The 27,712-nt window shown below is 35.7% G+C and overlaps 1 protein-coding gene across 1 annotated transcript in view; it reads left to right on the top strand.

Annotated features, from left to right (window-relative positions):
* LOC120636624 (chondroitin sulfate proteoglycan 4) overlaps positions 1–21,324 on the top strand; it is a 33,771-nt gene extending 12,447 nt beyond the window's left edge. The window contains exons 8-25 of the mRNA XM_039908183.1: positions 729–953; positions 2,730–3,017; positions 3,876–4,073; positions 5,996–6,102; positions 6,893–7,028; positions 7,910–8,085; positions 8,609–8,768; positions 8,959–10,164; positions 10,353–10,534; positions 10,989–11,142; positions 11,610–12,101; positions 12,961–13,156; positions 14,047–14,202; positions 14,861–16,719; positions 17,447–17,685; positions 18,723–18,873; positions 19,210–19,357; positions 21,121–21,324. Coding sequence (XP_039764117.1) covers positions 729–953; positions 2,730–3,017; positions 3,876–4,073; positions 5,996–6,102; positions 6,893–7,028; positions 7,910–8,085; positions 8,609–8,768; positions 8,959–10,164; positions 10,353–10,534; positions 10,989–11,142; positions 11,610–12,101; positions 12,961–13,156; positions 14,047–14,202; positions 14,861–16,719; positions 17,447–17,685; positions 18,723–18,873; positions 19,210–19,317 — 6,033 coding nt within the window. The 3' untranslated portion in view covers positions 19,318–19,357; positions 21,121–21,324. The remainder of the gene's footprint in view (positions 1–728; positions 954–2,729; positions 3,018–3,875; positions 4,074–5,995; positions 6,103–6,892; positions 7,029–7,909; positions 8,086–8,608; positions 8,769–8,958; positions 10,165–10,352; positions 10,535–10,988; positions 11,143–11,609; positions 12,102–12,960; positions 13,157–14,046; positions 14,203–14,860; positions 16,720–17,446; positions 17,686–18,722; positions 18,874–19,209; positions 19,358–21,120) is intronic.
* Positions 21,325–27,712: the final 6,388 nt, after the last annotated feature.

The following is a 27,712-nucleotide window of genomic DNA, read 5'->3' as shown; positions in this document are numbered from 1 at the left end:
CGAACGACGGACAAGGGAATGCCAAAATAAGTATCGTATAATCAAAGAAGATTCCTAGGCATACATTCCTTACACCAATCGATTTTCACTAGGCAACTCGTATTACCTAACTTATCTATGGTTCTTTCCACTAGGTGTGGTATTTTGTGTTTGCATTGTCATATTTTTCATTTTTCGCATGGAGTAAAGGTTATTAAAAAAAAACCAATTTATATTGCACCTGTCAAGAGTCAGTTTACACCTAAAATTTACGATCCGCCGAAACGGTGTCGAAACTTTAGACGGCGCCTAACGCCAACGTTCGTGAAACGTTTTCTTCTATAAGAAACAACTAAATCATTAGAATCCGATTAACGCGATTCCTAGGGTTGTGAAAACGGGTATAAGTCCATCAAGAGAAATACTCAAGTGTCACCAGTGGCGTGCATAGAGGGTATGCAGATGATATAAAATGAAGAAAATCTCCATTACGAGTATAAAAAACTTAAGGATAGGCATTCTAAGAGGGTATAAAAAGCCTTCCCTTTAGTATTTATAACTCGTAGTGTAGATTTTCTAAATTTTATATTATCTGCGTACTCTGTGCATACCCTCTAACTCTATCAGGTCTATGCATGCCACTGTGTCTTACAGAGTAGCAAACTTACGTGTCGAGACCTGTGACAGCTGTGCGTCCAGAGAAGTCGTAGGAAAATACCCTGACAATATCAATGTTTTTAAATCCTCAGGGCTGTATCAGACCGATCGAGGTGGACGATAAGATAATAGGTTTACCGAACGCAGTGGTGACTTACGGAGTGAGTCCAAGGTGCGTGTGGTGGTATCCTTGCCACGCCGGTCCTAGCCCGCCTTGTGTGTCCCGCGCCACTTGCGAGCAACACGGAGTGGATCACTTCACTTGCAAGTGTGACACGGATCTGTGCATCAACCCGGACTACGCTGAGAAGTATAAGGTATAATTAATTTTAGCGTGCATTACTCTACTAGTCAAGTCCTTTCATTTGATACCCATATTGCCCTCAATATGAAAAATTCCCACAAATTGTGAAATGAAAATTAATTCGCTATTATGCGGTAGTGGCTATCTGGGATTTAAAATTTGTCATACTGTATAGTATTCTACTAGTCAAGCCCTTTCATTTGATACACATTTAGAGAGAGTTTTTAAAAGATCTGTAATCCGAATTTCATCAAACACAGCGAAGAACATTCCCGCCTAACTCGCCTTTCAAACAGAAAAAGAAAAAAACAAAATCAAAATCGGTTCATCGGTTTGGAAAAAAACTATCACACTAGACATCCCACACACACACACACAGACACGTCAAACAAATAACAGCCCGTTATTTTAGCCACGGAGGTTATAATTAGAGGAAGCCCGCGACTTTGGTCGCGTTTATTTTGGGTTAAAAAAAAACGCGCAGGAACCTTTTATCTTGCGGGGATAAACTGTATCATGTAGCCTTATTGCAAACTATTTCTGTACAACCAAAAAAATAAAAAGCCGTTAAGCCATGCCTAACTATTTATACCGAGGGTAACGGTTACCAGCAGCTTTTAATACTACATATGTGCCAACGAATACATCCATCTTCAAGATGCCAACTACATGTTTGCCAAATTTCATCAAGATCATTTTAACGGTTGAGCCGAACATAGGTAGCAAACAAAGAGACTCTTACAATATTAATGTGGATAAAGCTGAAGAGTTTTCCTTTTTGTTTCATCGATAACTAAGTTTTCCGGATTTTAATAGGTTACAAATTGCTTTGCAGATACTGTGGTTAGGAATACAATTAAATAATGACAGTGTATAGTCAGGACATATTTGAAAATTTAATGTACGCTCATAAAAACATTTCTAAATTTAAGAAAAAAATGTGACTTCAAGAAACATTAGAAGTAAGAATAAACTTACAGTGCAATCTACTAGGTTACATAAAATTCATAATTCGTTTAAAGGAAATTGCATACAATTCTACATCAAACTACCAATTGAAATCTTGGAGATGTCTCTTAAAAAGTTCAAAGTTTGTATTAAACGTAAGCTTATAGAAAAGTCCTATTATAGTATAAAGGACTACGTAATCGATAATAAAGCTTGGGTGTAAATTATTGCTCTAACCAGGTTGCTCTTCCAATAATTCGAAATGACAACAAAAAAAAACACCCGGCTAAGTTTGTTGTGGGCTTCTTCTTAGACCAGGACGCGTTTGGAACCCTCGAAGCTTTAGTTTTAAGTTTACGAATGTGGTTATCGCCATCATCTCACTACCGTGTAATTCTTATGTACGCATCAAAAGTGCCACCTATGGGCCTACTTGAATAAAGATATTTTTGACTTTGACTTTGAATTGTATATAAGCAGTAGTTGAGCTTTTTGTGACAGAGGTCGTCTTGGAAAGTACTATCGCCATGTTTATTTCTGCCGCTAAGCAGCATTGTTGGAATGCTGTGATCCGGTATGAAGGGCGTGGTTTCCAATGTATTTACGGGCACATGATACTTAACACCAATGCCTAAAACTAATGGACACAGTGCAGCATGTTGCAGAACATGCTTCTTGCATGTTCCCTGTGAGATGTTGCTCCGTTTACAGTTTTCCACTTACCACCAGCTGCACCATCTTCTTGATCTGTCAATTATAACTATTAAAAAAAAATGGGTCAGTGAAGTATGATCTGCACTTTTTCCTACCAGGTAAAAAAAAATTATTTTAATCTTTGCAGGTATTTTCAAAATCCAGCAGCGAATTAGAACTTGTAGCTTTGTACCCGTTGACGGTACAAGAAGGCGGTGTAGCAGTTATAACCACACAGAATATCGACGTGGTGCTCGACCACCATAAGTATGGCGTTCGACCATCTGGAGTTTTGCTTCACGTGGCACAATCCCCTCAACATGGGAGGATCGCAGTGGACTTGTCACTGCAGAGGAATTTGCCGCAGTACACTAATTATATAGAAGGCGAGAAGTCTAAGCAGTTCTTCACGTTGATGGACTTGTCTAGGGATAAGGTCAGTCTTGAATTATACACGGTGTCTTTAGTAGTCTTTCATTGGTAGTTCTTTTTGGTATTAGACCATCGTAAAATTGGTGGTCGACCATTGCTGTAGATCTTTCACTACAGAGGAATTTGCCGCAGTACACTAATTATACAACGTGTAAAAGAATTACGAAATAATATTGAAGGATGCATAAGTACTCGTATATTTCATAAAGATTTACCCTGTAAAAATATTAAATGAAAAGAAGCATATTTATTTCTGCTTACAAACGAATTCAAAACACTCTTAAGTGTAAACTGTGACAACCCTATTGAAGACAAAATACCGACACCCGCATAGTACCTACGCTACGCGACGCGTACCTAATAAAGTGACAAGAGTCACATGATTTTAATTATGCATGTTTTGTTAGGGCTGTATCTTATTACTGTCAGTAAAAGCAATGGCAGTGGTTTACTCGAAAACTATAAGGTTCTCGGTTACACGCAACACGTTTAAGCAGTTCTTGACGCCGAAGGACTTCTCTAAAGATAAGATGTGTGATGTTTTGTTTGCAAAACATTCGTATTCCCTTTTGGTATTAGACCACCATAAATATGCGTGCGGAGTATATCTTCTGCGTCACGACGAATTCAACATACGTGTATCTTAATGCCCAGAATTAATAATAATTCATTTCTCAATTATTATTACTTTTGCAAATTTTCATTATTTAATTTAATGCGATATTTAATGTTTAACGATTTTTTATTGAAACCAAATCGGTACAGAGTAACTCAAAATATACCTTGACATAACTCTCGCAAAGATTTAGCAGGTGCTAAAAGCAAGTAATAATAAAAAAGACCACCAACCAATTTTTTCCAGGTCCGATATGTGCATGATGGATCAGAGAACCACCAAGATGCGATTGTGGTTGAAATGGAACTGATACCGGAGACTAAATTCACTCTTCCCAGCTACCTTCAAGGTCGTAACACGTTTGTCTTACACGTTAATGTTACGCCAGTTAATGACCCACCTGTGCTGAATCTTCTCCCTGGGAAAGTACTCAGACTTACTCAGGTAATGATTTTGATGAAAACGGTTGTATAATGTATACTATATACTATAGTTATCTGATCCAGTGTGCCATGATGGGCAGTAGCTAAGTCAGTGCTAATAGATTTTTTGACGTAATCTGGATACACTATGGACAAACTGTCAAACGAAACAAAAACAATTTACCCTGGGTGCCTAGTGTGAGATTTTTTCCTACGTTTAATTACTCGACCGCGTGAAAGTTAACTTCGATTTGTATGAAAATTTAAAGCGCCATTAGTTACTTAGGTAACTTCCACACTGCCAAATATGTAGAAAATTTCCCACTATGCACCCTGCATTTTTTGCTCTGTAGGGTTTTATAGTATCTTTTACTTTTAAAGCCATATGTCTGACTAGACCCTTAGGATGCCTTTATATTAGTTCTACTAGCCAATCTAAAAGTTTTATTCAAATCATGTAACAAACACTAATGTTTGTCACTTATTTGTTATTTTATTATTTGTTTTTATTTTTTATTTTCAGAGTGACCTATGTACTTCAGTAATTTTTTTGAGTTGCTTTTGAGTAGTTTGCATGCTAATTTGGTACGCGAATAACCTCAAAACTTAAAAATACTTTAGTGTGAGTATGATAATATAGATAATGCTAATATTTAATTTAGGTTTTAAGTTATTTTTTTAGTAACTCTAGTAGCACAATAGAATTTAAATTAACTTTATCATAAAGGTTTCTTATTATTCGAACATACAGTGTACTTCTTCCCAATAACTAAACAGAGTATTGGATTATAACGATATATATTAAGTACACATTTTTAACTTTGATTTTGACTAATGTTTATATACCGTTGATTGTATAAAAAGATGATTATATGACAATCGTTTGTAGATATTGAAAAGAAAACAAATTTTTAATGAAAATTGCGTGTTGAGCAAATCTTTGTTTCTTTTACCTCTCTGATCACGCTGATCCAAACTGATTTATGTACGTGAAAATGAGCATTGCGGTATCGACGGACGGATAATTTCTTAAAAGCAGAAATAAGTTTGAAAAGGTCTAGATGGATTTCTAGGAACAAGTCTTTAAAAGAAGTAGCTAAGCTCAAGTTGCATTTTCCTACCCTTGCCTACAGATAAGGATAATGATATATTTATATCCTCTAAAGCTTTTTGATTAAATTGATTAATAACTTCTGGCGAATGCCTATAGGGTTGAACTAAAAAACAACATTTAACTGACACATATTAACTATCTGAAAATGTAATGTCAAGATATTCAAATTAGTTATATTTTTTTTTTAGCTTACTTTCATATGAAAATAGCTAGTTAATTTGAAAATAGAATATATCTAAATAAACTTTTATTTTTGTTTCTATTTATTTAATATGCATGTAATATAAACAGCAAGAATGTAGTTAAATATTAAAAAGCTATTTAATAGTTAACAAATTAACAATAACCCTAATTTTATGGTCAATTTTAAAACTTAAAATAAGCAGTTTGTACGTCAATAATCAGGATTAATAAAGTTGAGCATAAGCCTTCCCTGCCTTAGAGGAGATTTCGATTTTTTTCTCCTGGTGTAAGTAGACGTTACCGACATCTTATGGCCACAAAACGTTTATAATAGGTAATATAAAGCATAATTTGCAATATCATTTTGTGCTGTTGGTATACTCCGAGAAGACCACGTGTTCAATAACTCTATAATTCATGATTTTTATAAAAAACTGATAGCTGACTTTTTAATTACATAATTTCCTCGCTGTGGTGTTCCTGCCTACTGCCCGATACATTCTAAATTCTGGGCAGTTATTAGTTGCCAGAAACAAAAAGTTCTCGCGGGACCTCGAATATATCAATGACTACACCAACAAGGTTGTTGTAATGAATAAATAAAATCTCCGTTAAAAATATAATTTAATTTATTTAAATAATTAAAGGGTACAAGAAAGATCATAACATCTGACATACTGAAAGCAGAAGACCCTGATACTCCGCCAGAAGACCTATTGTACACAGTACTGCATGGGAAGAATGAAGCTAACAGGTATTTTTTAGATTTAATTTAATTCCGCTACAAGTCAGCACTTGGCTGTAATCACATCTGTCGGAACTGGATGTTAAGTGATGAACCCAAACTGACAACCCGAACAAAAACCGATGGGGGGCCATCGGTTTTTGTTCTACGTCGTACCGGAACTGAGAATCGAACTCTGGGCCTCTCTCTTATAACACTAAAGAGCTTAACACAGCGCCATGGAAATGCCATTTATCTGGATGTTCTTTGCTGCTCCCTGACAAGAAATTGACTGACTGAAATTTTGCATACACTTCGTATGCAAAATTTCATGATCGCTGAAGCAGTGATATTTTAAAAAGCACATAACTTCGATAAATTATATTCGGGCCGGATCTCAAACTCGTTCACCCCGAAAAGGAGGCTGAAATTATTACCAATACGCTATCACCGCATTTTTGTATTCAAAATATCAATCAATCTTTAGCCTATAGAAGTCCACTGCTGGGCTAATAGCCTTGGTTGGTGATCGCAGTAGATTGTAGTAGTAGCACAAAGGACGCTGCTGCCCGTTCTCTGTTACCGCATTTTTGTATTCAAAATATCAATCAATCTATAGCCTATAAAAGTCCACTGCTGGGCTAATAGCCTTGGTTGGTGATCGCAGTAGATTGTAGTAGTAGCACAAAGGACGCTGCTGCCCGTTCTCTGTTATATTCCCTTAATCGCCTCGTACGAAACCCGCAGGAAGAGTGGGGATGGTGCTAACTGTATCCTTACATTTTCTTGTACTACTTTATTAAGATATATTTTTCTACAGTGGCCACATTGAAATGTCCGGACAGCCAGTCGACTCTTTCACGCAACAGGACATAGACGCTGGTGTTATATCGTACGTCCACGGAACAAATAGTGATAAGCAGCTTAATAAAACGTCACTCCGGCTGACTTTACAGGTAAACATCAATTTAAAGTTAAAATTTTAGTGACCCTGATAAACTCAGGGAGTTCTGGAAAACGCTGTATAATAAACGATTTGCCGTTTTACTAACCTTCATTTTATTGTCTCGCGACGAGTGTAAAATATAGAATATATTAATGATTTCTTTGTCTTGGGTGCCCCTAAATCTCTCGCTCTCGCAGCATTCGTAGATGAGAAATACTACGCTGGGTACTTATTCTATAACACCTCATTACGCTAAGGATTTATCCCGGGGCCCTTAACCTAATCTATTTTTAATTACTCCCATTTTGAATAGAGATAGTCTTATATAGAACTGAACGCCCCTTTCCTAAAACTGATAATTACCTATGCGTGAAACATTATTTGCGTGCGTGCAGTTCTTTTGCGCGTCGGCCATACGCACTATGAGAGTAAATACAGCCGCGTATTTTTGGTCGCGTCATTTCCGTCACGTAATTTTCTTAAAACTAAAATTCTACTGGACATTTAGAATTTGCTTGTAACATATGTGTAACCCAAAATAATAATATAGAGTGATAATAAATATACTTTGGCAATACACACATCGCCATCTAGCCCCATAGTAAGCTTACAGGTTTATATAGGTGTTATGGGTACTAAGATGACGGATGAATATTTTTATGAATAATATACATAAATACTTTAAAATACAGATAAGCACCCATACACTGAAAAACATTTATGTTCATAACACAAAAATTTCCCTGTTGGAATCGAAAGCAGGGTCGCAACACACTGCGTCAATCGGCCGTCATCTCTTTTTTTAACAGTAAATATAGATATCAAGTCGATCCGCGCGACACCATACAAAATTACTTTTTAGATTTGTGTTGAAAATGCTTTTGTCCCCAGGTATCAGACGGAATAGAAACGAGCGGTCCAGGTGTGCTTCGAATATCAGTAGTACCGCTACAAGTCCGCCTAGTCAATAACACCGGTCTCTTTCTAGTTCACAACTCGTACGCATTAATTACCTCCGAGAACTTAACTTTTGCGACAAACGCTGACGAGACGAACGTTCACGTCAAGTAAGTATGTCTACAACACTTTGACGTTTTTACCAGGTCTATAAAGGGTCTACTCATTTAACAATTTGGTAACTTTATAAACATGCCTTAGACTAAGTTAACGTACAATTTCTGATAAGTGAATTGTCTTTGTCGTATGGCCCCTTTTGCTCGAGTCCTAAGGGACTTAGATGTTAAATGGCTTATAACTAAAGAGTAAACGACCTGACCTCAGCAGTAAGGATCACTCTGTCGAGGCAATATCTATACGAAAGGCTTCTTAATTACTTTATCTCTTTCTGATTTCTCTGCTATCTACTCAAAATTTGGGCAATCGACTGCTAACCTTTCTTTCGAATCCGTAAAAAATATCTCGCCGCTGTCGTGTTGCTAGGCTCTAACGATTATTATCACAATCCCTATATAACTTTCATTGCGTCAAAGCAATATATTATGATGTTTTAAATTTTCTGCACGATTTCCCAGGACCTACGCTAACTTGTGTCGAATTACATTGAAATGAAGTACATATATTAATTTTTAGGTATGATATAGTCAAGCCGCCACAGTTTGGTGTGGTAGAACGTCTGCGAGTGTTAGATGGAACTTGGCAAACGGTCGATTCTTTCACAAGCGAAATGGTTAACTTTAACCGCGTAAGATACATGCATATACTTGGGAACCCCACGCATGACGAATTAAAGGTAAGCTAAACCCTTGAACTTTTTATGCCATAAAAGTACTATTTTTAAACCTTTTTGGTCATATTTAGTGACAAGCATAAATTTTTAGGGTTCTCATTAATTATTAAATAACTGCACACGGAGATTATTTTTCGTTCTGTAAGCTAAAATTTCATAAATAGGTTAATTATTGCGTGTTCCATTTTGACAGTTCAAGGCATCCGTGGGCACTGTTCGAACGAACACACTATACGACTTTCGACTAACTTTTATCAAACTCGAATTATACCAATCGACAAACGAAGAATTAGTGCTAAACAATACAAGAGAAGCTTTTATATCGGCACAGCATCTGAGGTTCAAGACAAGACCCCTAAGTTTGCCCGGGGAACGCATACTGTTCACGTTACTGAAGCCTCCGAAATACGGCATTTTACATTTATCATCAGGCAAGCATCACTTGCAAACGTACAGTACTTTCACACAACAGGATATAGACTTAGATCAACTATGGTACAGATTGCATAGACGGGCATATTCTCATATACAAGATGAATTCACATTTGTCGTGGGAGCTACGGAGTGCGAAAACATTACCGGTGTAATGACGATCAGGCATGTGCCGGGATCTGTTACCTCAGATCATTTGACCGGTCGAGTTCACACCACATTGGAAAGGTTGCAAGTGATTGAAGGCTCCAGAATGGCAATTCCAGCAACGCATTTGAATTTCCGAACAGATGTCATCACGAATCTTGTGTTCAATATCACACATTTACCCAAACACGGAAAGATTGAAGTTATCAGCGATAATCTGAAGATTGTGAGAGATAACACTACATACTTTACGCTTCAGGAATTGAATTCTGACAGGGTGTATTATTCCCATGACGACTCAGAAAGCAGACATGATTCGTTTCATTTTATGGCATTGAGTCCAGAACCGGAAGATTTTCAATATGTCGGAGTGTTCCACATTGATATAATACTTAAAAATGATAACAGTCCCGTGCGGGCGAACGAAAGAGTCTTCCATATCGTTCATGGAGGGGCGAGGCTCATAACTGCTCGAGATCTGAGTTACACAGACGCAGATTTGGATACTAAGCCATCAGATATAATGTATACCGTGCAAAGATTTACCAAAGACCCTCCAAATGGTGGTATATTTAGAGCTGATAACCCATCGGAACAAATTGCTCAGTTTACGCAAGACGATATTAACAAGAATCTTGTACTATTCAAACATCAAGGCAAAGAGTACGGGAAAATGGCCTTTTGGATTTCGGATGGTTTGTTCGATGTTAACGGCAATTTAGAAATACAAGCGTCACCACCGTTCATAAGAATGTACCCAACAAATGGTTCCATTGTCGAAAATGGAAAAGCGGTCGTCATTACTACTAGAAGCTTGCAAGTAAGTAAACAATGTTAAATAATTGTGATATAGAATATACACCATTAAATTGTCCGCATCTACATTATTTATCTCTTCACATGAGAACGTAAAATTTTTCTTTTACAAACTATTGAAAATATATATGTATGGGTATGTTTAGACAAATAAACGCAATTAAAAAGAAGTAAAAACTATTTTTTATTTAGGTGGACACAAACATGAACTGTATTGAAGAAGATATTCGGTATGAAGTCACACAAAAGCCAAAGCATGGCTCCATAGAAGTGGGTGAAGGACAGGGTGCTATAACTTTCACGCAATTAGACGTTGCTGCAGGCAGAGTTGCATACAGACATAGAGAGCCGAAGATACCAGCTGACTTATTCAGGTAAGGGGCCTAGAAGAAGCTATGGTTTTATTTTGGGTCTAGCGAGTTCCCTCTGTTCAACCAAGTTCTGGTGGGCAATCGCTCATGGAAATAGGGAACTTCTGGCCCGAGTAGATTCAAAAAATTTTACATTTTAGAAGTATGAAACTAACTATATTGCTCAAATAGAAACTTACTTTGCCGTTCCTCATTACACACATTTCTGAATTTATACTAGAAAATTCTGCAGGTTAATTTGATCTATTGCATTTTATTTGAAGTGAACGACAATTTAACAATTTTAAGGACTAGAGTAAAGGCCTGTTCTCCCTAAAATAATTACGAATTAAATCGAGTGATATACATCAGATAAGAACATAAAGATAATGAAGTGCTTTTAATAGTCTTGATTGAGTACTTTTATAAGTCATTGGGTGTTATAAAGTCATAGGTAAATCATATTTTGTTTTTCAAGGTTCAAGGTTATGTGTTTGGAGGCCTGGGGAGAAGGCATTTACCCCATTAAGATATTCCCATCGAGTTACTGGGAACCTTTGAAGATTACTACCAATAAAGCGCTCATTGTCGAGGAGTCGACCAGTGTTAACATTACCAAGGACATTTTGGAGGCAAGTTTTTTACATTATATCTGTTACTATTACAACCAAGAACTATATCCATTGCGATTCATACTAGAATAGAATATAATAGAAAAACTTTATTGCAACACAACACAATAGGAAAAATACAAGGAAAACAGTAATAGTACTTAAGTTCTAGGTCTAGTTCTTCACTAGTTAAAATAATCTCGTATCGGAATTCGCGGAGCTGAAGTTGCAATGAGCGGGGCACATAGCTCGGAGAACCGATGGACGTTGGGTGGTCCGAAGGTGTTGGAATGGCGACCTCGTACCGGTAAACTTAGCGTTGGTAGACCCCAGATGAGGTGACGTCAAACGAGTCGCAAGGAGCCGCTGGACCCAATCGGGACAAATGTCCTATGTTTAACAGTGGACGTCCATTAGTTGATATGATGATGAAGCTGATGATGATACTTGGACGGAGACTAGACTCAAAACACGATTTTTTTTTCTAGGTTATGCACCCCCAAATCGAGCCATCAAACATAGTTTTTCAAGTAATCGAAGGTCCTTACCACGGATGGCTAGAAATATCTTCAACGCCCGGCACCATTGAAGTCGAAAACTACGAAGAACCTGTTCACACAAAAATGTTCGATCAATCCATTATCAACATGAATCGACTAGTTTACGTTCAATCTGGGGTAAACAGAACTAGGGATAAAATAAAAATGGATGTAACAAACGGCATTGTGTGGCTTAGAAGCGTAGAATTAACAGTTATAATAATACCGGAGCATTTCTACGTTGTTTCCTCTAACTTGACAGTCGTTGAAGGTGAATCAGTTAGTATGAAGCAAGACTTGTTTAGAATAATCACGGATTACTATCGCGGTAAAGTTATATCTTACAAAGTGATACAAAAACCCAAGAATGGGAAAATTATGATGGGTGACCAAGACCTCAGTTTGTTACCCGTTTTAAAGCTAAATACGGGCAACATAATGGTACGGACTCTATTTTTGTTTTAAAAAAAATAAATAGGGCTTATATTTTTGTTCTCAGTATATTTTTAACATTAATGATATTTCTAATATTGTAATTTTTGTTGATCTAATAAAGTATTTCGAATCCTAATAGAACATCGATCACAGTAATAAAATTGAATCATTAAAACTGCACATATCTACTATAAATTCGAGTCTTAAAAAGGTTTAGTTTAAATTAATTGGTCTTGATCTTTGGTGACCCAAGAGCTGGCGCTTATTTAGCCCAACGGCTAAGTCTAGCAATTAAAAGGGGAAAATAGCGCCTGCATTTTGGGTACCATGCCCGTAAGTGAACAATTAGACGGCTTATATTTTTTGCAAATATTAATGATAGTTTGTAATTTTTATTATTTTCGTCAAATACTATTCGTAGAGTAAAAAGTGCAGATTTTATCAAAATATCAGTAACAATAATCGTTATACCGGTTTGTAAATAAGCCCTCGGGATACAAAATTTGTGACAATCACATGTGATCATTGCAATTGTATAGGTTGACTTTATGGTCATCATTATTTATTAATAGGCACTATATGGCAATAAGTCTCCTCTCCGAATATTAAGGGTTTAGGCCGGTGTCAAACCCTTAATATTATTATAAACCGCTGGCTAAGTACTTCACAAGCCTTCGAGACCATTATGGAGAGCTCTCTGGCATAAAGACTTCTTAGCGAAATTTTCTTTTACTATCAATGCTAATGATACTGAATTTCTGGAGACATGTGCCTTAATGGCCGGCAATGTCTTGATATTAATGAATTTGTATCCAGTTCTGTTAAGTCGGTACGCCTTTATATGCATGAATGGTTTTTTTTTCAGTATGTAAACGATGGTTCAGAAGAAACTTCAGATTCAATAAAACTAAAAGCACTAACGGAAGGGGGTAAAGAAAGCGAACCGTTCTACGTGAACATAAACATCGTTCCAGTTAATGATGAACCGCCCATAGTAGCCGCTAATACCGGCCTCTGTGTTTGGGAAGGAGGCACTTTCACTTTCACCAGAAATGAACTTTGTAAGAACTATTCTTTTTAAAAATTTTCTCTAATCATTGTGTGTTTCGTTTTTTCCTTGTGTTTCATAACTATAATTCTCCATTTAATTGGTGGAAAACCATCACCTATAAACGATGTAACACTTCATAGTTCATGGATGGAACATGTGCTAAGAAGTGCTGTCCTGTGTGCATTACCTGAGCCGTTGGTGTTAGCCTCATGTGTTTGTAGTTACACAGCCACCGCGCTCTTTTAAGACACGGATCACGTCACTGTTGCTCGTCGGCAGAAATAAGTGACGAAGCTCTATTGCTCTTGTAATACGTAATAGGTGGTTTTCAAAAAAGCTTTTTCAGGAAGTGGTTATTTCTAATAAGTAATCAAAGCAAATTTTCGTGAACAAGTTCAAAAACGGAACGTTTATACTACCATCCAACCCTCATTTTATTCAAACCCCTCGGATAATCCCCATTATCGTTTCCTGGCTGCAATCTCTTATCTATAATCTATCTGCAGGGCTAGCACAGGCAGGAGACAAAAATTATATCCCCCGATTATATCCTCTGACAAGGGATTTATTAACGTGCCCACCTGATACAAAAAGCACGGGAACATGGATTAAAATTTTATCCTCGTTTATACACATATATAATTTGGATATTATTTCCACTCGTGCGCCAGTGCTCTGAGAGTTGATAAAGCTGTGGGAAAAGATAAATTTTTATCCTTTCCACGGGGAGATAATTGTCTCCGTCCGATTGTGTCTCGTGCTAGGCGTGCTGTATGTTAAACTTTAGCATCATATGTCAAGCTACTTTGAGATCTCGTGTTTAATTAGTCACTGACCTCTTGCTTTTATTTATATATAAATATATCTTTATGATATCCTAAACTTTCGTTATATTTATAGATGTTAACGACATAGACACTCCGCTCAAGAACGTGACAATCAGAGTTGTGGATATAGTTTCTGGTTACATAGCCATGAAGGGTGACTTGGAGAATTCGGTAGACCGTTTCACGCAAGCTGATATCGATAGTAGACAAGTCCTGTTTGTTCATAAAAGTAAGTATTTCTTAATATCTTATATTAAATCATATTTAAAAAGTTTTTGTTTTAGTATCAGTTTTATTAACGTTTGTTATATGCGTCGTGAAACTGCAGTTAAACGTCCCGAAGTTCATAATTCAATTAATGAATTAATACACTTTTATTGTACACCATAGAGAAAATTCACACATAAACATATACAATAGCATAACAAGGTAGAAAAATTTGTCGGCATCTCTTCCAGGCAACCAAAACTAATATAATCAAACAAATCCAAAATATCAAGAAGGTAGAGTGAATTTCTTCTCATCAAGGGTCTTCCCTGGATGAGAAACTGTAGGAATCCTTCCTCATCTAGGGTAGTACTACTAAGTTCAATCTGCCATTTGAAAATTTTGGTATAGATTATTACTTTCGGGCGATAGTTTAAGGAATTACACTAATATACTGATCTTACTTGATTGAGGTGCTTTGAACAGCATTTCACTGCAGACTGTTGCTTGAATTAATGTGTTATATTAATTCATCAGTCCACCATCAGCATCAGTGTAGTAGTCCACTATCAGCCAAGGTCATACTCAACGCGTAACATGTTACTTATACCATAATATCATAATTACAGCTACGAATTTCAACAATCGTTAAATTGTCTAAAAAATTTTTGTTCTTCCAGATGGCTCCAAGGGCAAGATGATATTCAACGTCACGGACGGTCTTCACGAATTGTCCAAAATAACATTTCTTATAACTACCAAATCTGTGTCGTTAAAATTAGTGAGAAAGCACACCCTGCGCGTTTTCCCATTAATGAGAGAACCGCTTAACAATTACCATCTAATGTCGAAATGCTCGGATTACACAAGAAATATAATATACAAAATTGACAGAGCCCCGGCCCTCGGCCGTCTCATCATGCTTAATGGCGAAAACCACCACAGATCAATTAAGCAATTCACGCAGCAAGACATCAATAAAACATTAGTTTATTACGAGCACACGCATCCTTTCTCCGACTTACACACAAACGACTCATTTATATTTACGGTGGAAACCGCACTGGCCAAATCTATAGGCGATCAAATATTTAATATAGATATATCCGTGTCCTCTGGTGGTTTAGCCAAATACGTGCATGTCCCAGTAACAAAAGTTCAGGAAGGTGGTAAAGTTCCCATAGTAGTGAACGTTACGAACGTTATAACGTATTTGGAAGGCCAAGCGGGTGTCAGACAACCTCAAATTGAAGCACAGTGGTCTCAACCATCACACGGTGAATTAAAGCCATTCTTATCATCTCTTACCCAAGCGCAGTTAGAAAATGGTGAAGTGACATATGAACACGATGATTCCGATACCTTACAGGACAAAATCGATATGGCCCTTTACCTATTACCCGACTACGTACTTCTCTGCAATGTAACGATAACGATTAACATAGTACCGGTGAACGATCAACCGTTCAGATTGCTCACGGACACCCCACAGATACAAGTCGTTCAGGGAGAAAACTATACCTTAACGAAGAATGATTTACTTACTGAAGACGCTGATACGGCCCCATCTGGTATTTTATACGATATAATTAGTGGCCCGACGCAAGGAAGACTTGTCATGTGGGAAAAAAACGAAACTATGGATGAGGCGCAATCTATAAACAAATTCACTCAGGAAGATATAAATAATGGCAAAATTATATACGAACATTCCGGTCTGCTCCAAACGGCAACTTTCTACTTCAGAGTATGGGATGGGCAATTTAAACCGACTTACACGGTTTTCACTATAGACGTTTTACCTGTCATATTAAATGCTACTTCATTGCATCCAATATACCTGCAGCAGGGTTCGAATGTAGCCACTGTGACCACCGATCAAATATACATAGAAACAAATGCAAAGAAATCTAAGGTGTGGTACAATATAACAGGACAACCTGTCCACGGAATGATTTATCTGGGCAGAAATCCTGTTACTTACTTTTCCCATTCGGATTTGATGGAAAAAGTTGTCATTTACATGCAGAACGACATGACAGTCGCAAACGACAGTTTCGATCTTATAGCCTACGTGCACAATAGTAATTCAACCATGCCTTTTAAAATAGAAGTTGTCGTGCAGCCATTGATGATACTAGGTGACTTAAAGGTTGAGGCAGACAAGTCAAAAATAACACTTTCAAATCTAGACGCGACAGAATTAGCCAAGCTTACGGCCAGTGTTCCGGTATACACGTTAATAAAGAAACCAAAATATGGTACCTTGAAGAAAATTATTCGAAGTTCTGGTGAGAAAACTAGCGCCAGAGAACGCGAGATTGCTTATTTCACGCACGAGGACGTCAAAGCGGGCGTTATTTATTATGTGCCAAAGAAGAAATTAAGTTATTTAAATGGATTGGAGGATAGTTTTAAGTTTTTGCTAGCGGCTACAATATTTCAGCCGGCCGCTGGCGAAATTAAAATATTTATTGGAACCGGACAAAAGAAGAATCTTCCAGGACCTAACGATCCCGAGAGCCATGAGGGCATACCGGTAAGACCTTTAATGAATTTATTGAATGTATTAATTATTTGTAAACATTTTTATAAGACGCGTTTAATAAACGTCTAACATGGACGTGTTTGATTACTTCAATAACGATATCTCTAAATAATGCATCTACACAATCTTCTGAAACAATTGCAAGGCTTGATAAAGCATGAGCTTACGTCTGAATAGAATTGGTCAGCCGGTTGGTGTAGTGGACAGCGACCCTGCTTTCTGATTCCAAGTCCGTGGGCTCGATTGCCACAACTGGAAAATGTGTGTGTGAACATTAATGTTTTTCATTGTCTGGGTTTTATATGTATATTATACGTATATATTATGTGTAATATTTTGAAAAAAAAAAAATTTTGCTTAAAAAAAAAAAAAAGCTTGTGTTATCACAAGCTACGCTTTTTTGGGTGTAGATGGCGATGTGTGTCTTGTCTTAGTTTTTTTTTTAATAGAATAGAACTATAATAGTTGAACTACAAGGGAATAGAACTATAATAGTTCTATTCCCTTGTAGTTCAAGCTCTTTATCCAAGAATAAGTTTATACAATAGATATAATTTGTGCAAAGTAACATCGTATACACACGTGACACAGTTAATACCGTAATGTTTTATAAAAATTTAGTAAAAAATTTCGTCATATAAAATTTGTTATTTGTACTTTTTTCTTTAAATTTGAAATGCCCATGAAAAAAGTTCTCTTACTACTTTTCACTTATCAGGTTGCGAATGGCGAATCGGCGTCTTATTACATGATGGTCATCATGGCGCTATTGGGGACGGTTCTGGCGATCATAGTGATATTTGGCCTGTTGAAATGTCGGCGATACCTCATGCGGGAACAGAATGCGCTGGTTAAAATTCATGGACAAAGCCAGGGCGCAGTTGCTCCTATACCGTTGCCTAGGCCGCCAGATCACCTAATGCCATCGCCTACTCAAGCAACTCCACCTATTAAAAGGTATATGTTTAACTTGAAACACACTATACATTCCAGATTCTAGAATACATTTAAGAGTGTTGATAGCAAAGTAAATAGTTATAGGACCTGGACTTCATTTTTTGGGGGGCAGAGTTCGAATACCAGCACGCATATCTTACTTTTCTTAGTCTTGAGCGTTTAAAACAAATGAAATATCACTTGCTTCAACGGTGAAGGAAAACATCGTGAGGAAACCTGCATACCTAAAAGTTCTCCATAATGTCCTCAAAGGAGTGTAAAGTCCACCAATGGGCCAACGTGGTGGGCTACTGCCTTAACCCAGTGTTAGTGGGCCAGTGTTGATATGATGATGATGATAGCCTAGTTGTTATTACTTTGGTCTCCCTTTCGGGGAATAGAGTTCTATCTCACACTTCTCACTTTTGGGAGTTATGTGCGCTTCAATTAGCAATAATAAACTAAATAATGAATTCTAAACGCCTGACAATTCTCTATAATGTTCTCAAAGGCATTCTGAGAGTAGTAGGTCTTTTATGTGTCTATAATGAAAAGGTTAATGATATGATACATTTTAGAAAATTTCTTTCTTTATTTGTAGTTATACTTTTTATGTGTCCTTAGAAATGTTCTAAGTAGCAACTCGTTGCATTAAAGAAACGTACCTTTAATCGACCATTGATGCTCCTAATGTTATAATCGCAATTTATCCAATTGGCTATCTACCGGCTCTGACGAAAGCTGTGTGCAAGAATACCATAAATCTAGGCAATTACTACAATTGTACAATCCTATCTTGCTCGACAAATTAGTTTTTTTTTTTGGCATGTGTAAAGTGTACGCATTTTTCTTCGAGATCTATTGTGACGTGCTAATTCTACCTTACTTTCTTTTTGTTCCCACCATTGTCATATCTCGTCCTTTTGCGCCAGGACATTGTCTTGGATTGCCGCGTCGGATAAATTTGAGATTTCTTTTCATCGTGGTCCACCACGTGGCAGCCGGGCCTTCTCCTGTAAAAAAAAATAAACCAATGAAGTATTAACGTGACTTCCCAGATACGTGTCATCGGAGCAGTCAGTTCACACAGGCGCCAGTACGCCACTGCCGTCTGGTGGCAGCGTTGCCTGTAAAGTGACTCCATTAGCAGACTCTGGGCTGCCCGACCTCAACGCGCGGTACCCATATGGCGCGGAAGATCACACTGATGTAAGTTTCTTATAATCGTTGGTAGAATATATATAATATCAAAGGTTATTTGGGAAAGATAGCTTTAGCGGAAAGACCGCCTTTGCTCACCAAAACTAGTATTTAAGTGTCTCTACTGTTTATTTTTTTAATTTTGTTTTTGTGTTTGCAATAAAGAATTCAATCAATCAATCGATCAAAATTCTTCAGAAGCTGGATCGAAGGATTTTAAACGATTTCCTAAAAAAGGTTATAAACGTGAAACACGATCAAGGTCAGAGCCCACTAATATTGGGTTGATAATGACGATCGTATTTATACATATACCATTTTATTTATATACCAATTTTATTTTAGGCTGAAGACTGGAGCAGTTATGAGGCGAGCGAATCGGCGTACCCAATCCGAGCACCGGGTGCAGCCCCCGCAAATCCCATGCTCAGACGCAATCAATACTGGGTCTGACCCGCGGAGACCTTTACCCTTCCCAGGGTGCCAAGACAAGGTAAAGTTAAATAAATAGATACACTACGACAATACACTCATCGCCATCTAGCACTAAAGCGTAGCTTATGTTATGGGTAACTAGCGTAGCTTATGTTATGGGTGCTTAGATGACTGAATATATAATATACATATAAACATCCAGATAGTGCACAACATTCATGTTCATCACAACCTCATTGTTTAACCTGTCGGAATCAAATCCACGGCCTTGAACTCAGAAAGAAGGGTCGCTGCCCACTGCGCCAATCGGCCGTTAAAGTCCGTCAAGGGCAGTCGTAAAAGTTGGTGTTTAACGACACAGCTTACTATCATCACTTAAAGGAGTATTGTTTCAAAATGGAACTTCAAAAATACATTATAATTCTGAAACTGGAGCGTCAATAACATTAAAATAATACTAAGCGAGGGTAATTAGCACTTGGAGTAACTTTTTTATCAATAGCTTGCCTCGGGTTCTGGAACAGGCCAAACCACTCATGATATTCCACTAAGTTTATTTCTGTGTTCCGCTAAACTAACTTTTTTATCAATAGCTTGCCCAGGGTTCTGGAAAAGGCCAAACTATCCATGATGTAACGCTAGTTTTAATTCTGTGTCCCGGTATGAAGGGCGTGGTTGCCGATGTCAAATTCAAATTCAAAAATGTTTTATTCATGTAGATCACGGGCACTTATGAAGCGTTCATATATTTAACATGTTACACTAATGTTAGTGATGGTGATGACTGTATTGTTTAACTTAAAACTAAAGCTAGGAGGGTTCCAAACGCGCCCTGGTCTAAGAAGAGCCCACAACAAACTTTGCCAGGTTTTTTTTTGTTATCACAGTTGTATTAATATTGAGCTATGAAGTTGGAGCAATTCATACCCAAACTTTTGTATCATACATATAACCCTTGATATTATAATATTATTTTTCTCTAACCTTACGTTTTATATAAACTTTGAACTTATTGAGAGACATCTCAAGGATTTCATCTGGTAATTTGTTATACAATAATATACAATTACCCTTAAATAAATTACTAATTTTATGCAGCCTAGTAAACTATACTACAAGTTTATTTTTACTTCTAATTTTAATATTGTTACAGCCCACTATTTTTTTTTAATTTGTTACATTTTATGTACATAAATAAAATGTTCAAATATGTATTGATTATGCATCGTCATAATTTTAGCTTCTTTAAATTTATGTCTTAAAGAGTCTTGGCCCCATTTTATATATAGCACGAATAGCCCTCTTCTGCAGTACAAAAATAGAATCAATATCAGCAGAATTACCCTATAATAACATGCCGTAGGACATGTGATTGCGACTTATGAGGTTTAACTCCTACGCCTCAAATTGATGGACGTTGGTGGCACTTTGTTTGGTCGTGTTCTGTTCCCAGTAAACGGAGCGTTGGTAGACCTCCGGCGAGTTGAACATTTGACATCAAACCGCAAGGAGCCGCTTCACTAAAGTGGCACAATGCCGTTTGGAACTCGCCAAAAAAAAAAACTTATGTCCAGCTGTGGGCGTCCATTGGTTGTCTCAATGATGATGCGACTACTGAGTTTCTTGCCGGCTCTTCTCGGTAGAATCTGCTTTCTGAACAACTATTTTTAAGGTAGACTTACTGCAAACATACACACTTGACGTTTCAAAAGTGCTTATAAAGTAGGCCTACTTGCAATAAATGAATTTAGTTTTTTTTTTGATTATGATGGACGAATTCTTATACATGAAGATTAATCCGAATCCCCTGTTATTTTTCAGTAACTCTAACAACCCATGAGAACTTCGTGACGCTTAGCCGTCGACCAAACCGACGCGGGATCGACTTCGTACCAACGCCGTTCCTACTGAGCAATTACAAGGTGACTAAGTACGCAAGTTGTGAAGTGACTCTTTAGGTACGACACATACAAAAAGCTAGACGTTTATCGCATTCGAAGGCCCTAAATATTTATAGTTATGAATTACAAAACCGATGTGTTATATATCTCAAACTTAAACATATAGTTTTATTTTTTTGACAAATTAAACATTATCAATCAATGTATAAAAAAGGGATTCATATGTGATAACGATAAGATATACAGTTGTTAGTATATTTTTGTGTATATGCGTACCACTCTTGTTTGCGCCATTTAAAATGTACTTCAAATATGTATAGTTTTTAATTTTGTCTATTTTATTTTTATAAGCGTTTTAGCATTCTGGTACTTCATTATTTTAAGTTCTTTTCAAAAATATATGTACCCCTTAACTTTTGCATTTAACTGGAAATATTGTGGAAGAAAAAAAGTAAATAATTTAAAATGTAATCTAAATTGAATCCAACGGCCTCACGGCGGGCGGATTGTTGCAAATTGAATTCACATACCTATTGGGAATTAAAAGAAAAATTGGCAGTTCTAAAAATTGTTGAAACAAAATTGAAAATCAAAAGGAAAATTAAAGCGTAAGTAAAGTAGACATACGTCAGCATGGAGACTTGTTGATACCACTGAGGGATGTTTCTTCGTGAATATAACGAGTAAAGCTAACTATTTGAGGGGCGAATCTTTAAGGATCTTATTTATCAAAATGTTTGTCGAATCATTACCGTATACATAAACGGAGTCATACTAAATTAGAAAAAAAAATAGAAGAGAATGCTCTGTTGCTAAAAATTTGTCAGCATATTTAAAACGCTTATTACTTTAAAATTGATAATGATAACCGAAAGTAAAATTTACATTTAACCCTATTCGTATATTAGCGAGTGTTAAGGTAAGACAATTCCTACATCTACTGGGTACGTTAAGCAATTATAAGTTAATACAAAACGAACACACTTGCAATAATAAACACTAAATATAGCTTAGCATGGCCAGTGGAAGTCAGTTCTAACGTGGGTTGTTTTTGATTATGGTTACACATATGTTAAAGCGGTGGGTAAAATAGAATTGTGCGATAAATATTTTATTACATTGGGCAGTAATTTAACGCGTTAAACGTTATTAAACTTTTTCATATCGGAACTATTATTTGACACAATTTTCGTCACTTTTTAGGTCAGGCGTGAACCTTGCAATGGTTTCTTGCTGAATAACAATGACATTGGCACTTTGCAATAAATTGATCTAGAGTTTCAAAATTACTAATAAAGTAGATACGAAATAAAATAAATTAATTTTGAAGTTTAATTAATTAAATAATTATTTCACACGTAGAATTGTCATTCTACATCTAATATTAAAGTTAGAAACATATGCCACCTCTCTTTCGTTTGGTAAATTACAATTTTTAAATTAATTCAATTCATAAATTATCAATTAACACAATATTGAAGTGCGTTAATATAATAGTTATACGGTAAGAAGCCTTAACAATGTTTACAATGTTTACTTAACACTGCGACAGTGTTCAAATTTTATGACTTAGACCTTCATGGCTACTTACAGTATTATGTTCACTTTTATTTACGTGGGGAATCCTCATTGCCTTTGCTAACGGTTATGCAGGAATCTTAATGGCCGATCCTCACGGTGTTCCAACTTACCGCTTTACTCACATTCATTAGTATGTACGTGCGTAAAGCGGTAAGTTGTCTATGTAGTCATAGAAGTATATTACTTGAACGAGTGCTTAAGTTATTCGTTTGGATATACAAGAAAGGTACATGCATAATAAAGATAATATAATTTAATGTCGTGCTATTATGGGTGTTTTATAACATTAACGGAAAATTGTAATCACCGACTAAATTATGTTGTCTTAATATATTTAAGTTTGGTGCCCTATAGATCATAAGTGAAATATTCTTTGAATAGTTAGGTATTAAAAACAAGTGTTTAGTTAAGTAATTAATATAGCTTAATTAATATATAGGGAAAAGAAAAGGCTTAAGGAAAGTATAATAAAAATTGTTTTTAACTTGTTACTAATTCGAATAAAATTATTTTAACAAATTTTGTCGGCGCACGTTAGTAATACTTACCGTTAATAGTAATTATGTTTAGGTTATGCTAAAATGCATTTCGCCGTCGTTTTAAAAAAAGCTGAAATTTCTTTTTTCTTATTTATAGTTCTAACTTATTTTTGAGAATAAATTATATTGATAGTGCCAAACTGTTAAGTCTGAAAAGAAGCCGGCAACAAACTCAGTCTTAATTGATTATTTAATTAAAACGAATGCAAAGACAATACAAGACGAAAACTCACGAATCTTATGCTATTTAAGTGTAATAATTTAAATAACATTGTTTCATTCCGAAGTTATTTAGTTAGTACGAATAAGAGTACAATATGAAACACCAATAAGTATCGAATCTTATACCTTTGATAGTGCCAAAGTATAATAATATAAAGAAAACATTTTGATTCTGAAGTTAAAGCTGAACTTAATGACTAATACTATATCTGATATCACGCAAATAGTTATTTAAGTAGTATAAATGAGGATATTATATGTAAAAACAACAAGTGACAAGTCTTATCCCTCTAATAGTGCCAAAGTACAATAAGTAATATAAAGAAAATATTTAAAATGCCAAGTTATTGCATATTGCAATGCCATCGCTCGCTATTTCTGTTATCACTCAAATAGTTATTTAATTAATATCAATGCGAATATTATATGAATCAACAAGTATCGAATCTTATGCCTCTAGTGCCAAAGTACAATAAGTAATATAAAGAAAATATTTAAAATGCCAAGTTATTGCATATTGCAATGCCATCGCTCGCTATTTCTGTTATCACTCAAATAGTTATTTAATTAATATCAATGCGAATATTATATGAATCAACAAGTATCGAATCTTATGCCTCTAGTGCCAAAGTACAATAAGTAATATAAAGAAATTATTTAAATTACCAAGTTATTGCATATTGCAATGCCATCGCTCGCTTTTTCTGTTATCACTCAAATAGTTATTTAATTAATATCAATGCGAATATTATATGAATCAACAAGTATCGAATCTTATGCCTCTAGTGCCAAAGTACAATAAGTAATATAAAGAAATTATTTAAATTGCCAAGTTATTGCATATTGCAATGACATCGCTCGCTATTTCTGTTATCAATCAAATAGGTATTTAATTAATATCGATGAGAATATTATATGAAACAACAAGTATCGAGTCTTATGCCTTTAATAGTGCCAAAGTACAATAAGTAATATAAAGAAAATATATTAATAGCCAAGTTATTGCATAGTGCAATCACATATCTCGCTATGTCTGTTATCAGTCAAATAACTATTTAATGAATGTGAGAGTACAGTATAAAACACAAGTAAGTGTCGAATCCTTTGCCTTTGATAGTGCCAAATATATAGAGGTAAGAACCGGGAATTTAACAAGAACAGAAAGAGCAAGTAATTTCTCGATGAGTGCCAAATATGTGTGATTTTCTACCGTCGACTTTTTCGATCCCGTGAAAGCTTACTAGGGTTTATACTATCCCTACTTCCCTATCCCTATCCCTAATAATATTATAAATGACAATGTAAGTTTGTTTGTTACGCTTTCACACAAAACCGACTAACTAACTACTTAACCGATCCTCATGAAACTTTGTAAACATATTCTTGGAAGTGTTAGAAGTAATATAGGATACTTTTTATCCCGAGATTAAGCTCGGTTCCTTTGGGAGAGGGGATGAAAGTGTTTGACGATTTTACACCATAAATTCGACAAATTATAACCGATTTAAATAATTATTTTTGTACTATACAGGTTATAATATGTGTTTAATTTTGCCCATACTTTGTGTAGATCTGATAAATGTGCTTGGAGATAGGGGACAGAACTCATCAGTGATACTTAATACTATAAAAACAAATTCAAACGCAGACAAAGTCGCAGGCAACAGCTAGTGATTTATATATATGGTATCCACGGAAACAGTACTGTCACGAGGTGGCGCTCTTGCGATTCCTTATAAATCGTGGTTAAAGTGATCAAATAAGTAAACGTAGGTGGAAAATCTCACACTTGGCTTTCACACATTATCGAATTAATACGAATCATAAGACAATATAATTCGTATTAATTCGATCTGCGATCTACGATATACGATCACATCCGCAGTAGAGCCAGTGTCAGTGACATTGGAGATAAGTTGCAGCGAGCCCGTCTCAGATGGTACGGCCATGTTGCACGGAGACCACAAAATTACATTGGTAACCGATGCCTCAAAATTGCAATCTTTGGAGCTAAAATTCGCTGGCTAGACATTGTGAACGCAGATGTGAGAGCCAATGCATTGGATGCCCAAGACCGGGCACAGTGGGCTGGAATACGCCGGAAAGCGTACTTACTTACAACTTATTGGGATAAGGTTAATTCGAAGAAGAAGGATAAGACAATATAATTCTCACACCATTAGAAATTTAGTATCGAATCTTATGCAAATGAAAGTGTCAAAGTATTAGGAACCATAATAAAGCTTTTAATACCGATTTATTGCACATTGCAATACAAAATCTCGTTTTCATTGTCATTACTTGTAAGGGTTCTCAATCATTACGAATAGTTGATATAATAAATTTACAAATACATGCCGTTGATACTTTTAGATAGTGCCCACTGCAAATCACTTTTCAGTATTTAAGATTATTATTAAATGAAAGTCAATAATTGTCGATCAATAAATATATATCGAAGTTTATTTAAGGTACCGACTAAAAATATTCTGACCGCTAGCTGACCCATAATGAGATGCGTGCGTGCGTGATAGTTTATTTGAATTTAATTTGCGATAGAATGCAGTAGCGATATTTTTAGCAGTAAGATTTGTACGTTCGCAATCATCGTCGATTTTTAGTATAGACAGAGTAAAATCATCCTTATGAGAGTTGTTTTAGAGGCGTAAAATGTGCACCACGTAATTATGTTTACTATAAAAAATATTTGATAAATAACTATAAAGATGATTCCATTACTTCTGTGGACATTGAAGTGTCTTGAGATCTTATCGCCCGAGTGTACGAAAGTGTAGAAAAATAAAGTATTGATTTATACAATTTATATAAACCAGTTTATTTATATAAAGCACTGAAGTAGTTACATTTTTATACTTATCGGCATTTTAATTACCCTCTAAATATAAACTTGGTTAAACAGAAAGTATTTCAACATTCTAAGAAATAGTACTCATAATTAAAATGCTTTATTTTTTCTTTAACAACTTTGTGTTAAGATTTTTATATAAAACCATTACTTAATTGTTTATCAAAACCATCATAGCTTCAATAAATTAGATCAAATGCACTAAAACTTCCAAGAAACTCACAGTGTTTCCGTTTCTAATCGAACTTATGCACCACTTTAAAATCTGGACGTTAAAGTGATGGTATTGAATAAACTTTACGTGGAAAATTTTCCGTTAATAATTCTAGGTTACGCGTGCATTAATTCCATTGATAGTATACTGCCTTAAATATTGTCGCATCATACAATCTTGACGCATTTTAAATTGATTTAAATAGTCATTGATAAAATGATGGAAATGCAACAATATAATCATATAACATCTTTATTGTTAACTAGTTGTACCCTGCCACGGTTGAGGAATGAGAAACAAAACAGAGAATACATTACATATGTCAGCGAGTGTTTTTCTCGCTTTCGGCAGATGGCGCGGTCACTGGGACATCGATCGTTAAAAAAAACTAGTTTCGCGGTCGCGGATATGTGACTGATGCAAAAAATAGATAAAAACAATCCTTGACGCGGATTATATATCATGCTAAAATTTCAGCTCGATCGGTGCAGAACTTTTTAAGTTTTTGAAGTATACACAAACCAACATAACATTTTTATATATATAGATTTGTGATAATGCATTTAAATGGCCATAATTCATTGTAAATCATAATAGTAACGTCAAAAGTCCAGGTAGTTGAAACATTTTATTGACACATATGTAGTATTTTTAACGAATTCCAACGATATAACCTAAAAAAATAAAGGAATTGATTAAATTGAAATAAACCTAATATTACTTTAGTAGATAAGTACCTACACTAACTGAATGGACATTATTTGCTATTGCTAAGTATATATAATTGATGATACCCTCAAATTATAATAAGACAAAATGGTACTAGTAGGAATAAAGATGGCGTCTTTGTTATGATAGAAGTTATTCAGTATTTTTATTCTAAATCGGATTATTTGGCCAATTCGGCCTCATCTCCATACAAAAGTTCGCTAGATTTAGTATGGAGACCTTTCCATTAGATAGATATAACTTGGTTTCCGCATTATGTAAGCGCAGCCAAATATAAAGATATGATACATTTGTATGTTGAAAATTTTGAATTATCGCTTGAATTTGGTCGAAAAATACAAAAGTTTTTAGACTTTGATGA

The sequence above is a fragment of the Pararge aegeria genome, chromosome Z, assembly GCF_905163445.1.
Source record: "Pararge aegeria chromosome Z, ilParAegt1.1, whole genome shotgun sequence".
Lineage (NCBI taxonomy): Eukaryota > Metazoa > Arthropoda > Insecta > Lepidoptera > Nymphalidae > Pararge > Pararge aegeria.
Note: the sequence above shows the minus strand (reverse complement) of the source record. Positions and strands in the feature narration are given on the sequence as shown.